General features: G+C 41.2%; 1 protein-coding gene across 4 annotated transcripts in view; it reads left to right on the forward strand.

Annotated features, from left to right (window-relative positions):
- PHYHIPL (phytanoyl-CoA 2-hydroxylase interacting protein like) overlaps positions 1-22,723 on the forward strand; it is a 90,846-nt gene that overhangs the window by 50,237 nt on the left and 17,886 nt on the right. For all 4 annotated transcript variants that reach the window (XM_073353378.1, XM_073353377.1, XM_073353380.1 and 1 more), the window contains one exon: positions 22,076-22,272. In XM_073353378.1, the coding sequence (XP_073209479.1) occupies positions 22,108-22,272 (165 nt within the window). In that variant the 5' untranslated portion in view covers positions 22,076-22,107. The remainder of the gene's footprint in view (positions 1-22,075; positions 22,273-22,723) is intronic.

Consider the following 22,723-nt stretch of genomic DNA (forward strand, 5'->3'; position numbering starts at 1 on the left):
AACTTGTACATGACGTGAGTTTAAAAGGACATTTACTGATTAGAGTGGAGTTGAGGGAATTGTGTTTCTCTTATGATCGCAGAACAACATTCTGTGGGAAGATGGTGAAGGTATCTGAAATTTGATCCTGAAATTCATAGAATCACAGGGTTAGAAGGGACTGGAAGAGTCATCTAGTCTAACCCCTTGCCAAGCTGCAGGATTTTTTTGTGTCTAAACCATCCAAGATGATGGCTAGCCAGCCTCCTTTTGAAAACCATTATTCAAAGTAATTGTTCTTGGAAAGTTCATTGCTTTTAAAATATAAGTCTCGAAGATATTTCATTAGCAATATCATGTTTGTGGTGTTTGGCAGGTAATTCAGAAATTTGCTTTATCGTGAAATATGCCTTATTTTTACTTGATTTTCTTCTTGTTTCTGTTTACAGAGAGTCCTACAAATTATTGAAGCCGATTGTTGTAAATAATCATGTCAATATACAAGCATAATTTAATGTCGAGGATTATTAGTGGTTTATAGAGTAAAACAGCATGCTATTATTATACTCTACTGTAAAAAATACAATTAATCTTTTGGGTAACATTTTTCACTTTAGATTAGAACAGGGGTTCTCAAATTTCATTGCACCATGACCTCCTTCTGACAACAAAGTTACTATTACATGACCCCAGGATGGGGGGGGGGGTCGCAGCCTGAGCCCCACCACACCAGGTGGGTGGAGAGGGGGCCGCAGCCCAAGTCCCGCTGCCCCGGGTTGGGGTGGAGCTTGGGTTTCACCTTTAGCCCTGGGTCACAGCAAGTCTACTGCGGGCCCTGGTGACCCCATTAAAATGAGGTCATGAGCCACTTTGGGGTCCCGACCCACAGTTTGAGAACCACTGGATTAGAAGATGTCCCTGTTGTACTTCATGTATTACATTTACCCCTGGTGTATTTCAACTGACCACAGTGGAGTTGCCCCAGGGATGAGTTGTTCCTGCTTTTTTCTTCTTCGTTTAAATATTGTCACTTTTTAAATATATAAAATCAAACTTTCCTAAAAAAATACTGGCTTTTATCATCTTTAACTTTTAAATGGAAGGGGTAAATATGCCCTGGAAACAACAAATCTTCTCATGTAAATTAAATTTTTAAATTAAAATTTATGTTCCACAGAAATGTTGAACTACGTTATTTGATTTTGGTTGAGTAATTAGAATGATTGTCTCTATGAACAAATATTTGCTTCTTGTTTAATCTAATCTTGCCTTCACCCTGCACTGATTAAATGCATAAACTATAAACCAAAGCCCTGCAGCTTTGCTGATATAATTGTATTCTAAAATATAAGAAATATATAAGTGTAATCTTTTGATTTTATTTACTACTACAAGCCTGATTCTTCCACACTTACTTATCTGGTGTGTTCCCATTGATGTTAGGGAAACATGCTTATATACATTTAGGGAAAATAGACTCCTGATATTACATCTAAGTGAACTTGCAGAATGGACTCTGAAAACAGTATTCAAGCACTTTTGTTTAGGAAAAATAGCTGTTTGAATCCGGTTGGTCATATACCAGGTGACATACCGGTACTTTTTAGACTTTATACTAAATATATTTCTTTCATTGAAAACTAGTCATGTAAGGTTGGATGCTGCCACCAGGTTGCCCATGGAGTAGTAAGTTATTCCACGAGCAGTCCTACTGAAATCAAGACTTCACTGTCCACCTGTATGTTGGCAACTTCAGGACTGAAGTCCATGGTGCTCTGCATGAGCACAATAGTCCGTCCATATTCTGTCAATTGCAGGATCAAAGCCTCTGTCTGTAATTAGTCCTATTGAGTTATGGGAGCTAGTCATGGAATGAGTTACAACTCCATAAGAGAGGTGGTGGCAGAATTGAACCCTACAGGATTGGTGTTTAATACAAGAAGTTTCTTCACTACAAAGTCCAAAAGGTTTGTCACCTTACCTCATATCAGACCAATCAGATTGAGACTTTATTTGCCCTGGACAAAATTTGCTTTGTAATATTCTTGAAAACCATTTTCAGATGTCTTATTTGGAAAGTTCACTTCGATGTAATTTCTCTATTCTCCCTAAATATGTATGTGAATAATTCCACTAACATCACTGGGAATACACATGTATCAAGGGGAACATGTAGACCTTAGTGATAATCCACCAAAATGATTAGTATTGGTGCTTTTCAACAATAATCCACCAGGTAGGCAAATAAATAAACTATAGAACACTGCAAGATTCCGTCCATGTGTCTCACTTGTATTTAGACTGTAGTTACATTGTTTGTATCTGACTTAGACTGTCAGATTAGTATAACAAGGATCCTGTCTTCTTTGGGCTAAAACTTACTTACCTTTTGCTGCATAACATGAATGCAAACTTGTGTATTCATATTTTGGGCATGGATCTGTGCACCATGCCAAAAAAAAAAAAAAGACTGGAACCAGGATATAGTTTATATTTAGAGCCAAATTCTGCTCTCGGTTATAGCAGTGCAATCCTATTGAAGTTTCTGGGGTTGCATGGTAGGTATGGGCAAAATTTAGCCCTTAGTTAAACAAGGTAACAGGAGAATACAAATATGTATGAGATTTCCAAGACCATTCATTAAACATATTGCTAATTAATAAGACTATTTTTTTATTTAGAACATAAAAGGGAACATACCGTATCACACTGAGAAAAATACAACCGTACTATTAAACATAAAGAGGAAAACAGGAAAAGATTTAGAAAGGTTTATCTTTCTAACAGGATTTATAGAGGTAGCTAGGCATCCTTTTTTATCTAATATATGAATTGGCTTTACAATGGTACTGATTCATAAAACAAGCTTTATGTATGTGATCTCTATTAGGAGCTCATTTCCCAGGATTTGGGGAGACTTTAAGCAAAAATGACATCCATTTTTGGTAGGAGGAGAATTATTCAAAAAATATTTAAACTTTTTTTTTAATCACTCTGGTGCTAAATTGGTTGGGATAGAAAATTGAAGTTTGACATAGGAACAGCTGTCTTTTAGAAGAAACACCTTTGAACCAGTACTCTAGTGAAAATTTGCTTTGGTTTGACCAGGTTCTGAGTCTTTGTTATTATACATCCTGTATGTGATTCTATTTGTCTGACATACATGGGCTAGGGTATAACACTGAAATATTTGGGATATAAGCACATATTTAAAGTTAAATGCTTTCCTCATTTGAGATGTATGGTGTCAATCCTGTAAGGTGCTCTGTGCAGCTAGGCTTGTTTGCCTGCCCAGAGCTACATCATCTTCAGATTGTAGAAGGAGAGGTATCATATTGTATTGTGCAGTTAACTTAACTTTAACACATGCAACCTTAATTTGCAGTTTCCTGACCCTTGCCTCTCATTTCCTGACATTTAGAAGCTTGACCTTGCAACTTCAGAGTCCTCTTATAATTCTTTTTGGAATAGTAAGTGGTTTTCTCAAAACTAAATCATGCTTTTCTTTTGTTGTCTTGTGTTGGCCCTTTTTGCCTGCTGTAATTTACCATTTTTCTGTCTTCTCAAAGGTCTGATTTGTGGGATCCTTTCAAAACAGGTCTTTAAATGTATCAGCAATGGTGAAAACAAAGACAGGAAAGAAGACTTTCATACAAAAGATGGCACAGTCCTTCTATAAACAGTAGTTTTATTTATTTATTTTATGAAGCTGGGAAGTCCATTTTGGATACGTGGTCTTTCGAGTGTTTGAGAATCCTCGTTGCTTATCAGAAGGGGCTTCCTCATCCCAAAATACAGATGGTCCTTTTTAAGAAATGGATTTCCTCTTATGACGCTCTTTTGCTTATAAGGAGTATAGGTAATGTCCCTCATCCTTTTGAGACTGGAGACAACATTTTCTTTTTCCCTCAGGCTAGTGTATTTATTATTTCAATGTGATGCCATTAATTCCTGATGAAAGTTTGCCAGAAAAGACTCCTGTTGATAGCTCTGTTTGTGCTTGTTAATGTGATTCTCAGAAGGGCTATTGATATCCTAGTGCACTGTAGCCTTTGTCTTCAGGGTTTTAGATATTTGCTTTTCCTCTACAAGGAACCACTCTTTACTTCTTATCTCTAAATATTTATTTCAATTTTTGATTTATAAATCTCCTTTCAGAATTTATTGAGTATATAGGTTTAGCTTTTCATGTTGCCCTGAATGGTTAGTATCTCCTCTTATTCATTTTCTGGCTCACTTTCTTAAAGAGAAAAGGAAAGGTATGAGCTTTACCATCATTGCTGCCAACCCCACCTATCTGGGACCCTGCGATCCAACATGATGCTATTTGGCCAAATTGACCTGATCCTGAGAGATGTGCTGACCAGACTGGGCTCCAGCTCTGGCTAATCCCAACCACCACCTGGGATGTGAGACTTTGTTCTCATCTCACCCTCATCTCCCTTTGTGTTCTTCCTTTCCCCACCTTATTTCTTCTCTTCCCTGTGCCTCTCCTTTTTCCTTCCATCTAATAAGAGTCATCCAAGACTGTGTATTTTGCACCCGTGCTATTAGTCTGTGAGCAATGAGCCAGTTAAAAGCAGTGCCCTAAACAGCCTGATGCTGGTACTAATTTGCCACATCTCAGATTGGTTAATAAGACCATGAGCCATGCCTGTGTCATTCCAGCAGTGAGATTGAAAGTGAGAATCAACACCAGAAACAGAAACTGTATTTTCTTCTTTGCTGTTTTATTCTTTCCCCTCTTGCTGTTTTAGTTATGAATTAGAGTCGGACTTTAACAACAAGAGCTTCAGCTCATCTCAATTAACTCCTCCTCCCAGTTTTTCCTTCTCATTTGTATTTTTAATAAAATATTTTTTAAAACTGTGTTTGTCTTGGTATTAAGCAGGCTGAGGTATCTGTATAGCAAATCCCAAACCTTATTTAAAGGTGTTGGACAGTGACAGCGTCACGTTGATGCCTTTGACTCTTTGGGCCCAGTAATTCCATCAAAATTAATACAACAGGCCACATATACACCCTTTGCTTCCTGTGCGAGTGGCTGTGGCCCCAACTCACTGGAATGCTAGTGCAAGCTGTTCTCATTTTAGATTTCTGAAAACCTTCAGAACAGCCTTTAATATCAGCATCATGGATTGAACAGTCCTCATCTGGATCACCCAGCACCTCCCTCTTCCCTCTCTCACCATGGTGCAGACCCCCTGTACTTCAAGAAGGACCTTGAGATGGCAGATTGAACAGACTAATTCTTCTTAAAGACAGGCACAGCAGGTGCCTGTTTTACCTGGATGAATCCCACATCCCAAGCAGGTACTCAGTTTCCCTCTCGTTCTGAACTCAAATTCGAAAGATGCAAGACTGAAACTCCATCTCTTAGAACAATTTATGAGAGTGGTATCACCTGCAGAAGACTTGGGCTCCATTGATTAGATACTCTAATGGTCAAACCTGCACTATCCAGTGCTCCATTGAGCTGGCAGATGATGCCCAAGACCTTAGTGGAGAAGTCTACACTGAGTAAATAATCAGCACCAACCATGGCACCAGACCCATCAAGACCATCAACACTGAAGGCAATGCCCCAGATGTCAAAGCACGGCACAGAAAGACGATGCCCAGAACTCAGGGGCAGGAGAAAGAGCACAATGTCCTCTCACATATAGAGATGCAGAAAGGCTTCGGGGGAAGAGGGGATAAATCCTCCAAAACTCATTCAGCACTGAAGCTGAGCAAAAAGGAATAGACTACATGGCAGCAGACTCCATTGGTACCTTGCCCAGTGTATCATACTCCTGTTCAATCACATTCCATTTTCGCATACATTCTAGTGTTAGATACCTGCAGGGCCTTCTTCAGACCTGCCCCCAGGTTAGTGGCCCAACTCCAACCTGGGTCCTCAGTGGGGTCCTCCTTTGGCTCACGGAGCCCCATTTAGAACCTCTGTCAGGTTTTTTATTATACCACCTTACCATCAAGCCAGCCTTCTTAGTTGCCATCACATCAGCACAGAGTCAGCGAGATCCAAGCTGGACTGCTGTACTAGTCACTTTAGAGGGACAAAGTGGTGTTAAGACCACACCCAAAGTACATTTCCAAGCAGTCTCAGAATTCCATCTGAATCAGTCAGTGACCTTACCAGTCTTATTCCCGAAACCTCACTCTTCTCCTCCAGAAAAGAAACTTCACAGTCTGGACATCTTCAGAGCTTCACACTCTTACCTAGATAGTACTTAATTCCTTCTCTTTATGGTCATATCAGGTGTATTGAAGGATCACGCAGTCTCTTCCTGGGGACATTCAAAGTGGATTGCATAGTGCATTTCCACCTGTTACCAGTTGGCTAGTGAGTCTTTCTCCCCAAACCTCAAGGCTCTCTCCACTAGAGTACAGGCAGCATCATCAGGCTGCATCATAAATGTGCCAATCTTGGAGATTTGCAAAGCAGCCACGTGGAGTAACCCACTGACCTCTGTTAAAGATTATGCACTTGACATGGCAGCCAGGGCAGATTCCAAGTTTGGAATCTTTGTTTGATTGATCAACTATGACTGCTCAGTCCCACAATCTGGAAGAAGATACTGCTTGCCTGTCATGTACAGTGGGATCCACGCTGACACATACTCAAAGAGAGAATGGTTACTCATTCTACAGTAACTGTGGTTCTTTGAGATGTAGTCAGCATGGATCCCTGGTCTGTCCTCCATTCCTGCTTTTTTGAGGCCTTAGCACCACAGACTTTGAATTGTGAAGAAACTGAAGAAGATTGCAGCTGCCTTGCCCGTTATGCCCTCGCACAAGAACATGGCAAGGCCCCAGTAGATAATGGTACCCAAAATAATCTGGTTTTGTGCTCACGAGGTGACTACATCATCTTGAAGAACCACAGTTACTGTAAGGTAAGTAATTATCCTTTACCCTTTGTATGGAGCAGATAGACTTTTCTTCTTTCAAATAGAAGGAATTATACTCCTAAATCTTTAGGAAAATGTGTGTCTATGGTAAATTGAATTGCTGTACATGTGTGGAATGCACTTGCTTTTGAAACATAACTGCAGAGAAACATGCTGTTTGCAAAATATTTACTGAATTAGGAATTTAAAACAATGTAACAATAACTATGTGATGTTGATGTTTGGTTTTGTCAGTAAGAGTAGTGCAAGATGCCTCATGCTGGCGTATTTGTATATTTTGTTGATGCCGTTTTCAGTGTTCCTGAGTTATCCTGGAGTGGATTTTTATGTTTAAGATGTACCAGTATAGCAGAGGGAAAGCTTACCCCTAAACAATTCTCAGTCTTCTGGTTTGTGATTTGAATGCTGATGCACAGTGTTAGTAGCATCTGGTGTACCATTTATGGAAAAGAGCAAAAATTATCGGAGAATAGAGAGAGAAAAAAGTTTAAGTAGAGATCATTTTTGTTGTATTGCTGTTTTATGTACACACATGCCAGATGCATAACCTTATAATAAAGCAATTTAGTGTGATAACAGATTGGTTGTTCAGTATATATTCAGTGACACTTTAAGAAAACGAGCAAGTTAGGGAAATTTACAATAGCATCGCTTTACTCCCTGAAAACATACTTGACAGTTTGCCACAACAGACTGCACTGAGCGTTGTCTTTCTCTGAGTGGTCAAGGTAAGTCGGACTAGTGAGCTTTTGCTTACATCCCACTTGAGCAGGCATGAATGGTTAACAGAACTCAGCATTTTTAAGCCCAACCAGGTTATCTCAAGGCTTCTATTAAGTATCCTAGTCTTGATCTTTCTTCTAGAATGTTCACTGTTGTGGTTTTCCCAGTTTCATTAGATTTCTCTCTTAATGGGAGGCCAAAGAATGCTCAGGGACAAAATCTGTGTGCTCATTTGTGGTGAGGCTGACTCTGTCATGCCAAAAGTGCACAGGTATCACCGAGGTATCAAAACCTCCAAGCCATGCAGCACAACTGCAGCTGGAGAGGAGCAGCCTTTCACCATATAAGATTCTCTAGTCCAGTTCGGCCTGTGTGTGACCTTAAAAATGGAACTCACTTCTACGACATATTTCTTCCCTCTTCTTTTCTCCCAAACTTATCTTCTCTGATAGCCAGGGCTTTTGTGGCAGTCAAGGGAGTTAGACCTCATCAGCTTTGTCAGGCAGAGTGAAAGTAACCTTAACTCACCTGTCATCCCTTTCTTACTTCTTCATTCAAAACGGATGTACTGATGTCCATCATATTGATAAGGATTGTCTCTTCAAGGAGGTTCCTGACTGGATAGGCATTTTGTCCTTAAAGAGCTTCCAAAGCTATCCCAAAATATCACAAAGATATGAAAACAAAACACTTTTGCACTACCTAAGACAGGACAGTTACCTCATAAATGTTGAGGAAAAAGTCAGATTATTCTGTCCAATATATTCTCTCCCCCTAATATCCTGGCTGATTTCCAATTTGTAGGATATATAGTGTCAGAATACTTGCGCGTTGCCTTTCAAGATTCCATATACCTGTGGCAATGCTGTACTAACTGTGGCTCGCAGGGCAGTTTATTTGGAGGGGAATTTAACCAAATGCAAACTTACAGCATTTCTAATAGTAGTGGATACCTCTTTAGGGAACTCATCTGCCACGGGCAAGTTTTTTTGGCCCTAAGGAAGCCAAATGATTGGCTAAAATGATCCTCTGGTCTCTTTGGTCATGCCTTCTATGGGCTGAAGCAGAATTTGGACCAACTAATAAATATTGTTGCCCAGCATCCCCTCATGGTGGTGGCGTCGGGATTTGAATCTTTCAAAGGGAATTTCCCTGTCCAATCTCTATTTCATTTCTTGTTCTTTCTTGAAGTGCAAGTCTGAAAGTGCTCAGGAGAAATGGTCTTGCTTTGAGTCCACACAAAAGTTAACAATATGAAACGAAACAAAGCTCCTGTTTGCACCCATAAGAGTTCTGTTAGGCACAGCAATATTAGGACTAGTCTACACTAGAAGCTGCAGCACTTCTAGTGAAGATGCTCTGTGCTCACGGAAGAGAGCTCTACTGTCAGCATAATAAATCCACCTCCACAAGAGCCGCTAGCTATGTGAGCAGGAGAAATGACGTAAATTATACCAAAGTAGGTGGTAGTGTAGAGCTGGCCTTAGTCTAGTCTGACTATTCATTCGTAGTAACTTATCTAAAGAGACAAAAGAGAAACTATTCTCTTCAGATTAAGTTTGTTGTTCCTTTGGATGGAGAAAACCCCTCTTCTCCCTAAAAATAGGAAAAGGGGGTAAGCCTTTTTGGGGATACTGTGAAGAGTCACTAAGCTTTCCCCAGTGAGTCTACTCTGATTATGGTTCAGATTATTCCAAATAAAAGCGAAATGAATTTATTTCTGTAGCCAATTTGCCTCCCACTAGGGTTTTTTATCTCCCAACCTAAAGGTATATCTTTTTGTAAGTGCTATGGGTTTCCTGGCTGGGAAACCCAACGGGAACCTTAGACAACCAGTGTCAGCTTTTTAAAATTCTGCCGTTTCATTAGTCACTCTTGCCTGTACAAATACAAAACCATGTAGAGAATGATTTTGTCTATTGGAAGAATATGCAAGAAAAATATCTGATGTGCCAGTTCAAACAGTAGGTCTCTAATCTATTGTGTGAAATTCACCCCTGTGCAGAAGGCCAGCACAATGACCTATGCACCATTTATGTCACATTTAAACCCTCAAAATTGGGCGTAAGTGGAATTTAAGTTCTGCACCTGGCTATGTTTCATCTATTGTGCATATTATCGTCCTGCAACCACAGTAAAATGATTCAGTTTGATTTCCTTATCAAGCTTTTATTACCTCACCTAAATGCCAGTTTTATTTATGGGCTAAGGTTTTTTGTTTGTTCATTTTAATATGCTATATACAAACCTGACTATTTGACTAATGCAAGTTCATCTTTATGTATAAAATTCCATCCTCATGAGTGGATCAGAGATGAGGAGTCATGACATTGTTTCTCTTTTACAACTTGGAAAGTGACTTCTCTATAGATTTTTTTTTCCTGCTCCAAATAAGGATATCTGTTTTCTGAATACCTAGGTCCCAGGGGATCTCGGCAAGGAAGTGTGATCGGACTGAAACTGGGCACCCCAGTTTTGAAGTTTGTCAAAATGCAGGCCATGTTAAATGCAAAAGATATTCCATTCCCTTGAGCAGAGTAAATGATATGCTGCAGACACCTTAGATGCAGACACCAGGCTCATGGATGGTCACATGTATATCCACATCTAAACTGTAACGTTAAAAGTTACAACTGAACAATAAGTAATCCAGAATGCGAAGTCGTTTGTTGACGCTCCCTAAATGACATGTTTTCCAAGATCCTGTGAAATTGCATTGCAGGTTGGGAAACGTAATACTGTTCTCACATTTCTCATGGAAGATTACAGGAAATTGCACCCATGTTTCGCACATCAGGACTCAAAAATTACCAGAGATTTACCCCTGAGCAGGAAAACCTCAATATCCCTTGCATATTAAGTCTTCAACAAGAAGTCAGATAAGGCACTGGAACTGCACATGGTGGGCCAGATTCAGAGGTGATGTAAATGGTAATGTACACTACACATTGTTAAATAGTTATAATTTACTCACTGATGGGGCATGAGGATGGGATTGTAGCAGGGGAAATAGCCAACAGGAAGGTTTAAAACAACACTGAGGGCCCTTTTATCACTTTCTTACACCCTTCTGTTGGTTGCTTTTCCTGGTTTAATGCTTGCTAGTATGTAAATTGCACTTCTATTTATACTGGTTTAGAGATGTATAATTATCACCATTATTTATGTTACCTCTGAATTTGGTGAGGTGTTTCACAGGAAAACTGCTTAATTCCAAATTCTGTTCTGATATGACAGTTTAGCATATGTAGATACACATAAAGTCCTAGACACAGATATGGAATTAACTATGGGTTGAACACTAATCATGTGCCAGGGAATTATCAATATGAAAACTCCTCCCACAGTCCTCCTAGAACCGGAACCAGAACATCTAGGTCCAGGGGGCAGGCAGAGGATAATTTTAAAAGATATCCACTGGTCTTTTCCTGCATGGCCATCCATAAACAACAAATAGTATGTTCCACACAGGAGGATTTCATCTTAAGTGATTATTATGCCTTCTTTTTATTGTCTCTGTTTTAAAGAGTGCCATTGCAATTGAGTGAATGTTTCAGAAGTTTGTTTTGCTTTGATAATACAGTCATGCTTATTATTGCTTTAGGGATTTTTGTTTTGTTTGTTACTTGTTGATAGGTGCTCATTATTTCATTGTATTCAATCATTTCCAGGTACTGTTTTCCATGGGTTTGTTTGACTGATGGATAATTCTTCATGCTTACACAGTATAGGAGACTGCACAGTTACTGATGTGAGAGGTGGTGGATATCATGCAAGCTGAGCTATTTGCATTAGGGATGGAGTTATGGAAGTGAAAGCATGATTTGATTGCTAATACAAATCGCAGCAACTCTGTAGCAAGTCTGAATGCTCAGTAGTCTCACTTCAGTGTGTCTGGTGCGTAGCATGAGTGTATATTTTAATGTGTTGACCAAATGATGAATTATATGCAAAACAGAGGTGAGGAAATCGTATCATATATAAAGCAATTTATATAGGGACTTGCTTGCTAGTCATGCGATAGTTAAATATCTTTCCATTGTTAATGCCTCATTTTAAATGTTTAATTTGACTGTTAGGGTAATATCAAAGTCCAAAAGCAACTATTATTTTATTTTTCCAGTTTTGTAAAATATTTCTTCCGTGTATATTTAAAAAAAATGTATTAGAAGTGAATGTCTTCAGGGTCTCCTTGTGGATAATTTAAAAAGCCTTTGTGTGTTGAATGAAAAATCAATAGGCAAGTTCTCCATGCTGTGGACTTCTGTCTTTTGAGTATTAAGGGGAAAGTGAAGAGCGTTCATATTACTAAAATCAGATAATGCAGTGTATGCACAATCACCATTTTTCAGCAAGAGGTTCCAATAGGATTTTTCTGTTTCATTCTTCCTCTACTGCAGACCTAATGGTTCAGCTGCTTGTTTTCCAGGTAGTGAGACAAATTCAAAAGCAATCCCAGACATCTTTCAAGTCCTTTTCAGCTTGGTTTTATCACTTCCCAAGTTCTATCATTTGTCTCCAACAGTGGCAAGTGAAAAACCATGAATGGTCAACAGAAACATCAGTGCTATTTTCTTTCTTTCATTTATAGCTAATTTCTGAATTGGGGATATAATGAAAACACTGAGTTAAGTATGTATTTTATATAATTTATTTCTACTCAATTGCCAGCATTTTGGTTCAGCTTCAGTTGTGACAATCACAACTGCTTTAAAATTGATTAGACAATTTAAGTTGAAATTTAACTCTGGATGTGGCAGAGAGAGATAAGCTTGTGAATAGGAGCATAAAGCATTAATCTTGTGGTTCTCCAACTGATGTCAGTGAAGCTGGCATTTCGTGTTTATTCTGTGGCTTTGAGCATAAGATTTTAGTCTTTCAAAGTGTGAACAGTACACAAATTAGTAGCTTCCTTGGCTTCTCGTGAAAGAATCAAGAATTCCTTGGACTGTTTAATTATTAAATAACTAAACTCAGACTTTGTGAAAACAGATGTTTCTGAAGTGTCTGGTCTCTAGTTTCAGGGGAAGACATTTCCCATTATGTGACACTGGTGAGCGGGTTCATTTGGTTGTTAGTCTTTTCTTTTGAATTTTCACCCAGAGGACATGTGACAACAGTATTGTTTTCATATTTCCCTGTTGCCGTTCCCAGTGTTGGAGCATCAGGAAAATGCAAAATGAAAGGGGTAGCTTTAAACAGAAGCTGCCTCATTTTAATTTTCAATTTACAGCTCACCATTCCAGCATTATGTAGGTTATTTTCATTTTTGCCTCTAAGTGATGTTTCAGCAAGGAAAGATCAAGTCATCCATAAAGAACTGACAGAGAGGCAAATACGAAAACAGCTGGCTACCAAACCAAAGTGGTAAATTCTTTTTAATTGTGATTTTGGACTACCTCAGAGCAAGTATCTACTGGTTAAATTGCGACTTCTGTTTACCCTAGCGTTTATTTCCTTTTGTTAACCTATCCTTTGAGTGGTTCACTACTAGATTTCAGCATGAATGGGTGGGCATGTATCAGTAACATCCTGAGATGAGAATAAAGGGACAAATTAGATGCTGGATAGAAAAATCACTCAAGAGTGAGTGGCAATGGGAAGCTTTAAATGGAAATTTACAAGTGTGATTGGTCAGTTGCAGAACCTCGCATATTCATAATGCCTATGCTCCAGTTAAGTGTGTAGGCTCCACTTCAGTCCCGCTTAGCTTTTGCATACCCCTCATACTACCCCTCAAGAGGGCTAAATTTCATCGAACGTGTAGAAGCAATTTGGGTGACAATATTGAAAACAACTTCCAAGTTCCCAACGGTGAGGTCTGTTCCTCTTGGAGACTGTTCTGCAGTTTACATAGTTGAAGCCTCGTTGCTTGAGTGATTTAAAACTGGATTGAACAGCATTAGAGAATATATTGTAAGAAGCAACCCTTCACTAAATGGCAGGAAAATAGACAAACTAACGTAAAAGGTCTTTTCCATTTCACTTTCGTCTGCACTGAACCTTATGTCAGTCTTATAAAAGTGAAATAATTATTCTGGGTGCAAAGAACCAAACTAAGGAGTATGTCCAGTTAACTAGTCTGGTATAATATATCCAGTTTACAGATAAGTAAAAATAAAAATATTTTGAGGGTGGGGTGGATATTGTAAAAGAAACATTGAAATAATTCTCACAGTGCACAGCTGCAATAAAATGGGAAAACTACCACCTTGTACTAGCAGAGTTTTGAAAAAAGAAGAAAGGTGCCATTCAAATCAACCAGATAAGATCTGATTGATGCCTTGATAGCCTTTTCCTGTTACTAAAGTGTTTTACATATTTAGGGGTGTTTATTCTGGAAGTCTGATCTTAATGAAGAGTGTGAGTCAATAGTGAAACATGAAATATTGTCATGTTCATAAACTGTGTCTCTTCATTTTTTTCCGACGTAGATAATAACATATAAAATATACATTTGCAATTCAGATGGGGGAATGCAGTGCCCTGGGGGAAAGACCAGATCTCCAGAGCCATCATCAGCAAAAGAGCAGGGTGAAATAATTACATGATAAAGTAGAACGTCATGGCTTAGAATATTTTTTTCAGTCTCTCACAAGGCCTCATTATTTGCAGGAGATGTGTTAATTGTGTTTACAACTGCATGGTTGTTAATTTAGGTATATTAAACTCAATATTGAGTTAAGAAAAGAAATATCAGTTTGCACTACACAAATGTTGACACTGGGAGTAGCATGTCTGCAACTTCAGTAGAAAAGGTATTTTTAGAAAAAAAACGTTATTTTTGGAAAGCAGCCTTTTTTTTTCGTAACTGACTTTTGAACCTCAGAGGAGGAAAAATAATCTTTTTTCCCCATGTGTTTCTTTTTTTGGAAACACCTATTTCTGCAGTCACATCAATCTAAAACAACTATCAGACTTGGAATTATAAAGGTTCAGCTTTCAGTTTCAATGCTGCACCGGTACAGGTTGTCAAGGCTTCAGCTACTTTTACAATCCTGACAGTCTTTTTCATTTAACTCTTCATATATGGTATTAGTGGCTATCCCTTGTTGAGGGTAGCACTTATTATTTGTTTTTAATATTTTGGTTCCAGCATTTTGATGCCATGTTACATATATAAAATTATTCATTTATCTTAATGTGTGTGTTCGTGTGCGCATTGTCATAAATGAATGCAGTGCTCATGAAAGGTGTTGGACGCACAGATCTGGGGACTGAAGTCTTTCATCCGCAAACACAGCATAGGCAGTGGTGGCACAAGCTTACCCAGACTGCTCTGCCAGTGTGCCTCAACCCTGACCTTGAGGGACAACAAACAGGAGTGAAAGGATAGATTTAGTCACAGTGCCCATTCAATCCTCAGTTTCTCTGCTGTGTCTGACAACTAGTGTCAGTTGTGATGGTGCTTTCTGGTGATGTGGATTCTTCACTAGAAACTGGCTCTGGACCGCTGTCTTATTTCACTTCAGGCACTGAAATGTCATCAGGTGGTAATGACTTTAATTCAATAGCAACCTGAACTGGATTGCACTTGAGACCACGTTGCACAGTGGGCATGGGGAGCTCAGCAACTCCCGGGAGGTGTTCAATACCTGGTAAGATCAGGCCTGTAAAGGTGAAAGGTTCTGTATCCTGGTACTAATCCTGGGATGCTACGGAGTTTAAAAATCAACAGTATTTAAACTAATAAGACAAAATTAATTTAAAATAGTTAAGAATTGTATTTACATAGGAGTAAGGGGCATGACAGCAGTATACTTTGGAACATCTTATTATACAGAATATTATAGGTACTGACTTTTGGATCTCCCATTTCCTGTGGTGTGGACTTTATAGGCGAGGTAGTGTAACTTACGATGGAGGTATGTGTTTGCCCACTTTATCAGGAGTTATTTACATGTCAGCTCTGCTGCTGGATTTTCATCATGTGTTGGTGATTACAGACTCATGCCTCTAGGTCACACTGCAGTCACTCACAGAGAAGGTGCAGCGAGGTAAATCTAGCTATGTATCAATCAGAGGCCAGGCTAACCTCCTTGTTCCAATAAGAACAATAACTTAGGTGCACCATTTCTTATTGGAACCCTCCGTGAACTCCTGCCTGAAATACTCCTTGATGTAAAGCCACCCCCTTTGTTGATTTTAGCTCCCTGAAGCCAACCCTGTAAGCCGTGTCGTCAGTCGCCCCTCCCTCCGTCAGAGCAATGGCAGACAATCGTTCCGCGCCTTTTTTCTGTGCGGACGCCTTACCAAGGCAAGCATGGAGGCTGCTCAGCTCACTTTGGCAATTAGGAGCACATTAAACACCACACGCATTATCCAGCAGTATATGTAGCACCAGAACCTGGCAGAGCAATACCGGGCGAGGAGGCGACATCAGCGCAGTCACGTGAGTGATCAGGACATGGACACAGATTTCTCTGAAAGCATGGGCCCTGCCAATGCATGCATCGTGGTGCTAATGGGGCAGGTTCATGCTGTGGAACGCTGATTCTGGGCTCGGGAAACAAGCACAGACTGGTGGGACCGCATAGTGTTGCAGGTCTGGGACGATTCCTAGTGGCTGTGAAACTTTCGCATGCGTAAGGGCACTTTCATGGAACTTTGTGACTTGCTTTCCCCTGCCCTGAAGCGCATGAATACCAAGATGAGAGCAGCCCTCACAGTTGAGATGTGATTGGCAATAGCCCTGTGGAAGCTTGCAACGCCAGACAGCTACCGGTCAGTTGGGAATCAATTTGGAGTGGGCAAATCTACTGTGGGGGCTGCTGTGACGCAAGTAGCCCACGCAATCAAAGATCTGCTGATATCAAGGGTAGTGACCCTGGGAAATGTGCAGGTCATAGTGGATGGCTTTGCTGCAATGGGATTCCCTAACTGTGGTGGGGCCATAGACGGAACCCTTATCCCTATCTTGGCACAGGAGCACCAAGCTGGCGAGTACATAAACCGCAAGGGGTACTTTTCAATAGTGCTGCAAGCTCTGGTGGATCACAGGGGACATTTCATCAACATCAACGTGGGATGGCCGGGAAAGGTACAGGACGCTCGCATCTTCAGGAACTCTGGTCTGTTTCAAAAGCTGCAGGAAGGGACTTTATTCCCAGACCAGAAAATAACTGTTGGGGATGTTGAAATGCCTATATGTATCCTTGGGGACCCAGCCTACCCCTTAATGCCATGGCTCATGAAGCCGTACACAGGCAGCCTGGACAGTAGTTAGGAGCTGTTCAACTACAGACTGAGCAAGTGCAGAAAGGTGGTAGAATGTGCATTTGGACGTTTAAAGGCGCGCTGGCGCAGTTTACTGACTCGCTTAGACCTCAGCGAAACCAATATTCCCACTGTTATTACTGCTTGCTGTGTGCTCCACAATATCTGTGAGAGTAAGGGGGAGACGTTTATGGCAGGGTGGGAGGTTGAGGCAAATCGTCTGGCTGCTGGTTACGCGCAGCCAGACACCAGGAAGAGCACAGGAGGGCGCGGCACACATCAGAGAAGCTTTGAAAACCAGTTTCATGACTGGCCAGGCTACGGTGTGAAAGTTCTGTTTGTTTCTCCTTGATGAAAACCCCCGCCCCTTGGTTCACTCTACTTCCCTGTAAGCTCACTACCCTCCCCTCCTCCCTTCGATCATTGCTTGCAGAGGCAATAAAGTCATTGTTGCTTCACATTCATGCATTCTTTATTCATTCATCACACAAATAGGGGGATGACTACCAAGGTAGCCCAGGAGGGGTGGTGGAGGAGGGAAGGAGAATGCCACACAGCACTTTAAAAGTTTACAACTTTAAAATTTATTGAATGCCAGCCTTCTTTTTTTTGGGCAATCCTCTGTGGTGGAGTGGCTGGTTGGCCGGTGGCCCCCCCCCACTGCGTTCTTGGGCATCTGGGTGTGGAGGCTATGGAACTTGGGAAGGAGGGCGGTTGGTTACACAGGGGCTGTAGTGGCAGTCTGTGCTCCAGCTGCCTTTGCTGCAGCTCAACCATACACTGGAGCATACTGGTTTGGTTCTCCAGCAGCCTCAGCATTGAATCCTGCCTCCTCTCATCACGCTGCTGTCACATTTGAGCTTCAGCCCTGTTTTCAGCCCGCCACTTACTCTCTTCAGCCCGCCACCTCTCCTCCCGGTCATTTTGTGCTTTCCTGCACTCTGACATTATTTGCCTCCACGCATTTGTCTGTGCTCTGTCAGTGTGGGAGAACAGCATGAGCTCAGAGAACATTTCATCACGAGTGCGTTTTTTTTCTTTCTAATCTTCACTAGCCTCTGGGAAGGAGAAGATCCTGTGATCATTGAAACACATGCAGCTGGTGGAGAAAAAAAAAGGGACAGCGGTATTTAAAAAGACACATTTTATAAAACAGTGGCTACACTCTTTCAGGGTAAACCTTGCTGTTAACATTACATACATAGCACATGTGCTTTCGTTACAAGGTCGCATTTTGCCTCCCCCTACCGCGTGGCTACCCCCTCAATCCTCCCCCTTCCCCGTGGCTAACAGCGGGGAACATTTCTGTTCAGCCACAGGCAAACAGCCCAGCAGGAACGGGCTCCTCTGAGTGTTCCCTGAAGAAAAGCACCCTATTTCAACCAGGTGACCATGAATGATATCTCACTCTCCTGAGAATAACACAGAGAGATAAAGAACGGATGTTGTTTGAACGCCAGCAAACATACACTGCAATGCTTTGTTGTACAATGATTCCCGAGTACGTGTTCCTGGCCTGGAGTGGTAAAGTGTCCTACCATGAAGGACGCAATAAGGCTGCCCTCCCTAGAAACCTTTTGCAAAGGCTTTGGGAGTACATCCAGGAGAGCCGCAAATACCAGGGCAAAGTAATCCTTTCACATGCTTGCTTTTAAACCATATATAGTATTTTAAAAGGTACACTCACCGGAGGTCCCTTCTCCGCCTGCCGGGTCCAAGAGGCAGCCTTGAGTGGGTTCGGGGGGGGTACTGGTCCAGGTCCAGGGTGAGAAATAGTTCCTGCCTGTCGGGAAAAGTGGTTTCTTCGCTTGCTTGCTGTGAGCTATCTACAACCTCATCATCATCATCATCATGTTCTTCGTCCCCAAAATCTGCTTCCGTGTTGCCTCCATCTCCGTTGAAGGAGTCAAACAACATGGCTGGGGTAGTGGTGGCTGAACCCCCTAAAATGGCATGCAGCTCATCATAGAAGCGGCATGTTTGGGGCTCTGACCCGGAGCGGCCATTCGCCTCTCTGGTTTTCTGGTAGGCTTGCCTCAGCTCCTTAAGTTTCACACGGCACTGCTTCGGGTCCCTGTTATGGCCTCTGTCCTTCATGCCCTGGGAGATTTTGACAAAGGTTTTGGCATTTCGAAAACTGGAACGGAGTTCTGATAGCACGGATTCCTCTCCCCATACAGCGATCAGATCCTGTACCTCCCGTTCGGTCCATGCTGGAGTTCTTTTGCGATTCTGGGACTCCATCATGGTCACCTCTGCTGATGAGCTCTGCATGGTCACCTGCAGCTTGCCACGCTGGCCAAACAGGAAATGAGATTCAAAAGTTCGCAGTTCTTTTCCTGTCTACCTGGCCAGTGCATCTGAGTTGAGAGTGCTGTCCAGAGCAGTCACAATGGAGCACTCTGGGATAGCTCCCGGAAGCCAATACCGTCGAATTGTGTCCACAGTACCCCAAATTTGACCCGGCAAGGCCGATTTAAGCACTAATCCACTTGTCAGGGGTGGAGTAAGTAAATCGATTTTAAGAGCCCTTTAAGTCGAAATAAAGGGCTTCATCGTGTGGACGGGTGCAGGTTTACATCGATTTAACGCTGCTAAATTCAACCTAAAGTCCTAGTGTAGACCAGGGCTTAGATATTCCAGTGTACCAGGACCCTTCACCCTGTCCCCTACCGCTTAGGCACTTTATAGGCTAGACTTTTCTATTCTTCATTGCATGTGTGTTTATTTGAAGATTACAAAGAAAGCTAAAATATTTTTACTGTGGTTTTAATTCTTACATCCGCCACATCCCCTAACATTATAACTGTGTGATGATATCAATAATAATATTTGTCAGAGAAACACAGCTAACAAATCAGAGGTTGTCATATTCTATCTTAGATTCTTAAATTCTGCTCATATCACACTTGTATTTTGAATTCCTGATGAACAGCTTAACATTTTACTAATATGAACAATCAGGCCCAAATTTTCAAAAGCCTGTGAACAGGTTTTGTCTGGGACCAACAGTAAATACATAGTACTGATGCATAAGCACAAATATGGGATTTGCACACATAAAACAACCTCTGCTTTACTGCATAAACTTGGTGTGCACTTCTGTAAGTTTAGATCATGGTGTCCAAAGTCATAGAATCATAGAATATCAGGGTTGGAAGGGACCCCAGAAGGTCATCTAGTCCAACCCCCTGCTCAAAGCAGGACCAATCCCCAACTAAATCATCCCAGCCAGGGCTTTGTCAAGCCTGACCTTAAAAACCTCTAAGGAAGGAGATTCTACCACCTCCCTAGGTAACGCATTCCAGTGTTTCACCACCCTCTTAGTGAAAAAGTTTTTCCTAATATCCAATCTAAACCTCCCCCACTGCAACTTGAGACCATTACTCCTCGTTCTGTCATCTGCTACCATTGAGAACAGTCTAGAGCCATCCTCTTTGGAACCCCCTTTCAGGTAGTTGAAAGCAGCTATCAAATCCCCCCTCATTCTTCTCTTCTGCAGGCTAAACAATCCCAGCTCCCTCAGCCTCTCCTCATAACTCATGTGTTCCAGTCCCCTAATCATTTTTGTTGCCCTTCGCTGGACTCTCTCCAATTTATCCACATCCTTCTTGAAGTGTGGGGCCCAAAACTGGACACAGTACTCCAGATGAGGCCTCACCAATGTCGAATAGAGGGGAACGATCACGTCCCTCGATCTGCTCGCTATGCCCCTACTTATACATCCCAAAATGCCATTGGCCTTCTTGGCAACAAGGGCACACTGCTGACTCATATCCAGCTTCTCGTCCACTGTCACCCCTAGGTCCTTTTCCGCAGAACTGCTGCCTAGCCATTCGGTCCCTAGTCTGTAGCTGTGCATTGGGTTCTTCCGTCCTAAGTGCAGGACCCTGCACTTATCCTTATTGAACCTCATCAGATTCCTTTTGGCCCAATCTTCCAATTGGTCTAGGTCCTTCTGTACTTCGTCTAGATGGAAGGGCATCTGGGTCAACTTTCAGTGGCGTTGCTATCAGGTAGCCGGAGCGATGCTCCAGCAGCAGTCGTATTGATGCTGTATGGGACCACAGCTTAAAATGGTCAGGCCATGCCCCTCCCTACCGTCTCCCAAGCACTCGATCCTATGAAACTTTCAGCAAGGGCAAAAACCTTTTGCCCTCCCACTAGCTTCCCCTAATTAGTACCACTGCCTCTAACCCCAGTGCAGTTGTCAGTGGTAATTCCCCCACACTCCTCTTTTCCTCTTCTCTTTGTCTTTCTCCCCATCTTTATCGTCTTGTTTCTTATCCTCTGTCTCTTCCTTCACACCATACTAGCCATGTATCTTCACTGCTTTTTAGCTGTCTGTGCTGTGTCCTTTTCTCTGTTTTTCTCTTGCTCTTTTCTGTTGTTGATTTGCATCCCTCTACAGTCTTATGGAATGTGAGTCTGGCAAAGATCACCTCATCCCTTAACACTTGCTGGCGGCTCCACTGCAGGGAAGCACTCGTTAGGAGTGCAGGGAAATACCTAATTTTAGTTCAGGTGTTGCTTGTGGGGTCAGTGGACAATTTGTTCTCTCTCTCTCTTTCATGTGCATTTGTAGAAGTTAGAAGAAGCTTCCTGATGAAACTGCAGTGGAGTTCAAGTGTACAAACATTACAGATAGAACCAAGGGACGAAGTGAGACTATCACAGTGTCAATATTTGGTGCTTGTTGCAAGTACGACAGTACCAGATTTTATATTTTCATGCCTCTTGTAAATGTTGAAAGCGTTGTTTTATACTTGATGTTTGAGAATCATTGCTAGGACGAATTCCATTTCTAATCATATTTCTTGCATTTGACAGTCAATAACTGCACTATGAAATTAAGTCATTTCTGGTCCTGTTAACTTTTCACTATTGGCCACCAAATACTTCATATGTCTCTGAGGAACCATATATGTAGTGGCACAACATCTTTGTTATATAATTTACTATGATCCAGATTGTGGAGCCCTTAACTTCATATTGATGAGCATTTACTAATGTGAGTATTTCCACTGACTTCAAGGTGACAGCTCATGTGAGCAGGTGCTTCTCCCCACCCCCACCCCCGAGTATGACTTACAGAATTGGGCCTTAGTGTGCTCCTAAGCTGTGTGTATGTACTTTTGTAAAAGAATGGTTGGAAGGGACCAGTGTTTGCCTGTGTTAAAAGTTGAAACAGTCATAATCTAGTGCATATTTGTCTAATGCAGTCAATGTTTATTTTTACACAGGGAATAAATCACAAGATAGTGGGATCGCAGAGATGGAGGAACTTCCAGTCCCACACAACATCAAAATAAGTAACATCACATGTGATTCTTTCAAGATTTCATGGGACATGGATTCTAAATCCAAGGACCGTATTACTCACTATTTTATTGATCTAAACAAGAAAGAGAACAAGAATTCCAACAAATTTAAACACAAGGTAATTTTTTTTTAAATAGCAAACAGTGGAAATGCATGATCTTAGAATAACTAAATGTAAATGTTGTGACAATCCTCCTGACTGCCCCAGAAAGCCACATGCTGAATTCACTGGAAGGCTGGAATTTTTAATAGAGCTGATTAAAAAAATTCCAACAGAATATTTTTGGAAAAACTTGTTTAAAAGAAATTGAAATGAAACATTTTGATCATGTTAGAACATTCCATGTAATTTGTATTATATTATCATTCAAATTTAAAAGTCAAAGCAACAAAAAACATTTCAGTTTTATAGAAATGAAATGTTTTGAGTCAAAATAATTTTTTGAAAATTTCATTTTGCAGGTATGTTGAAATTCTTTGTTTTCATTCCAATTGAGACCGAAAACAGATTTGAAAACAGAATTTCCTGCAAAACAGAAGTTCTGGTTCCCCTACAGCTCTTATTTTTT

This window comes from Lepidochelys kempii, chromosome 7 (assembly GCF_965140265.1).
Source record: "Lepidochelys kempii isolate rLepKem1 chromosome 7, rLepKem1.hap2, whole genome shotgun sequence".
In the NCBI taxonomy this organism is placed as follows: Eukaryota; Metazoa; Chordata; order Testudines; family Cheloniidae; genus Lepidochelys; species Lepidochelys kempii.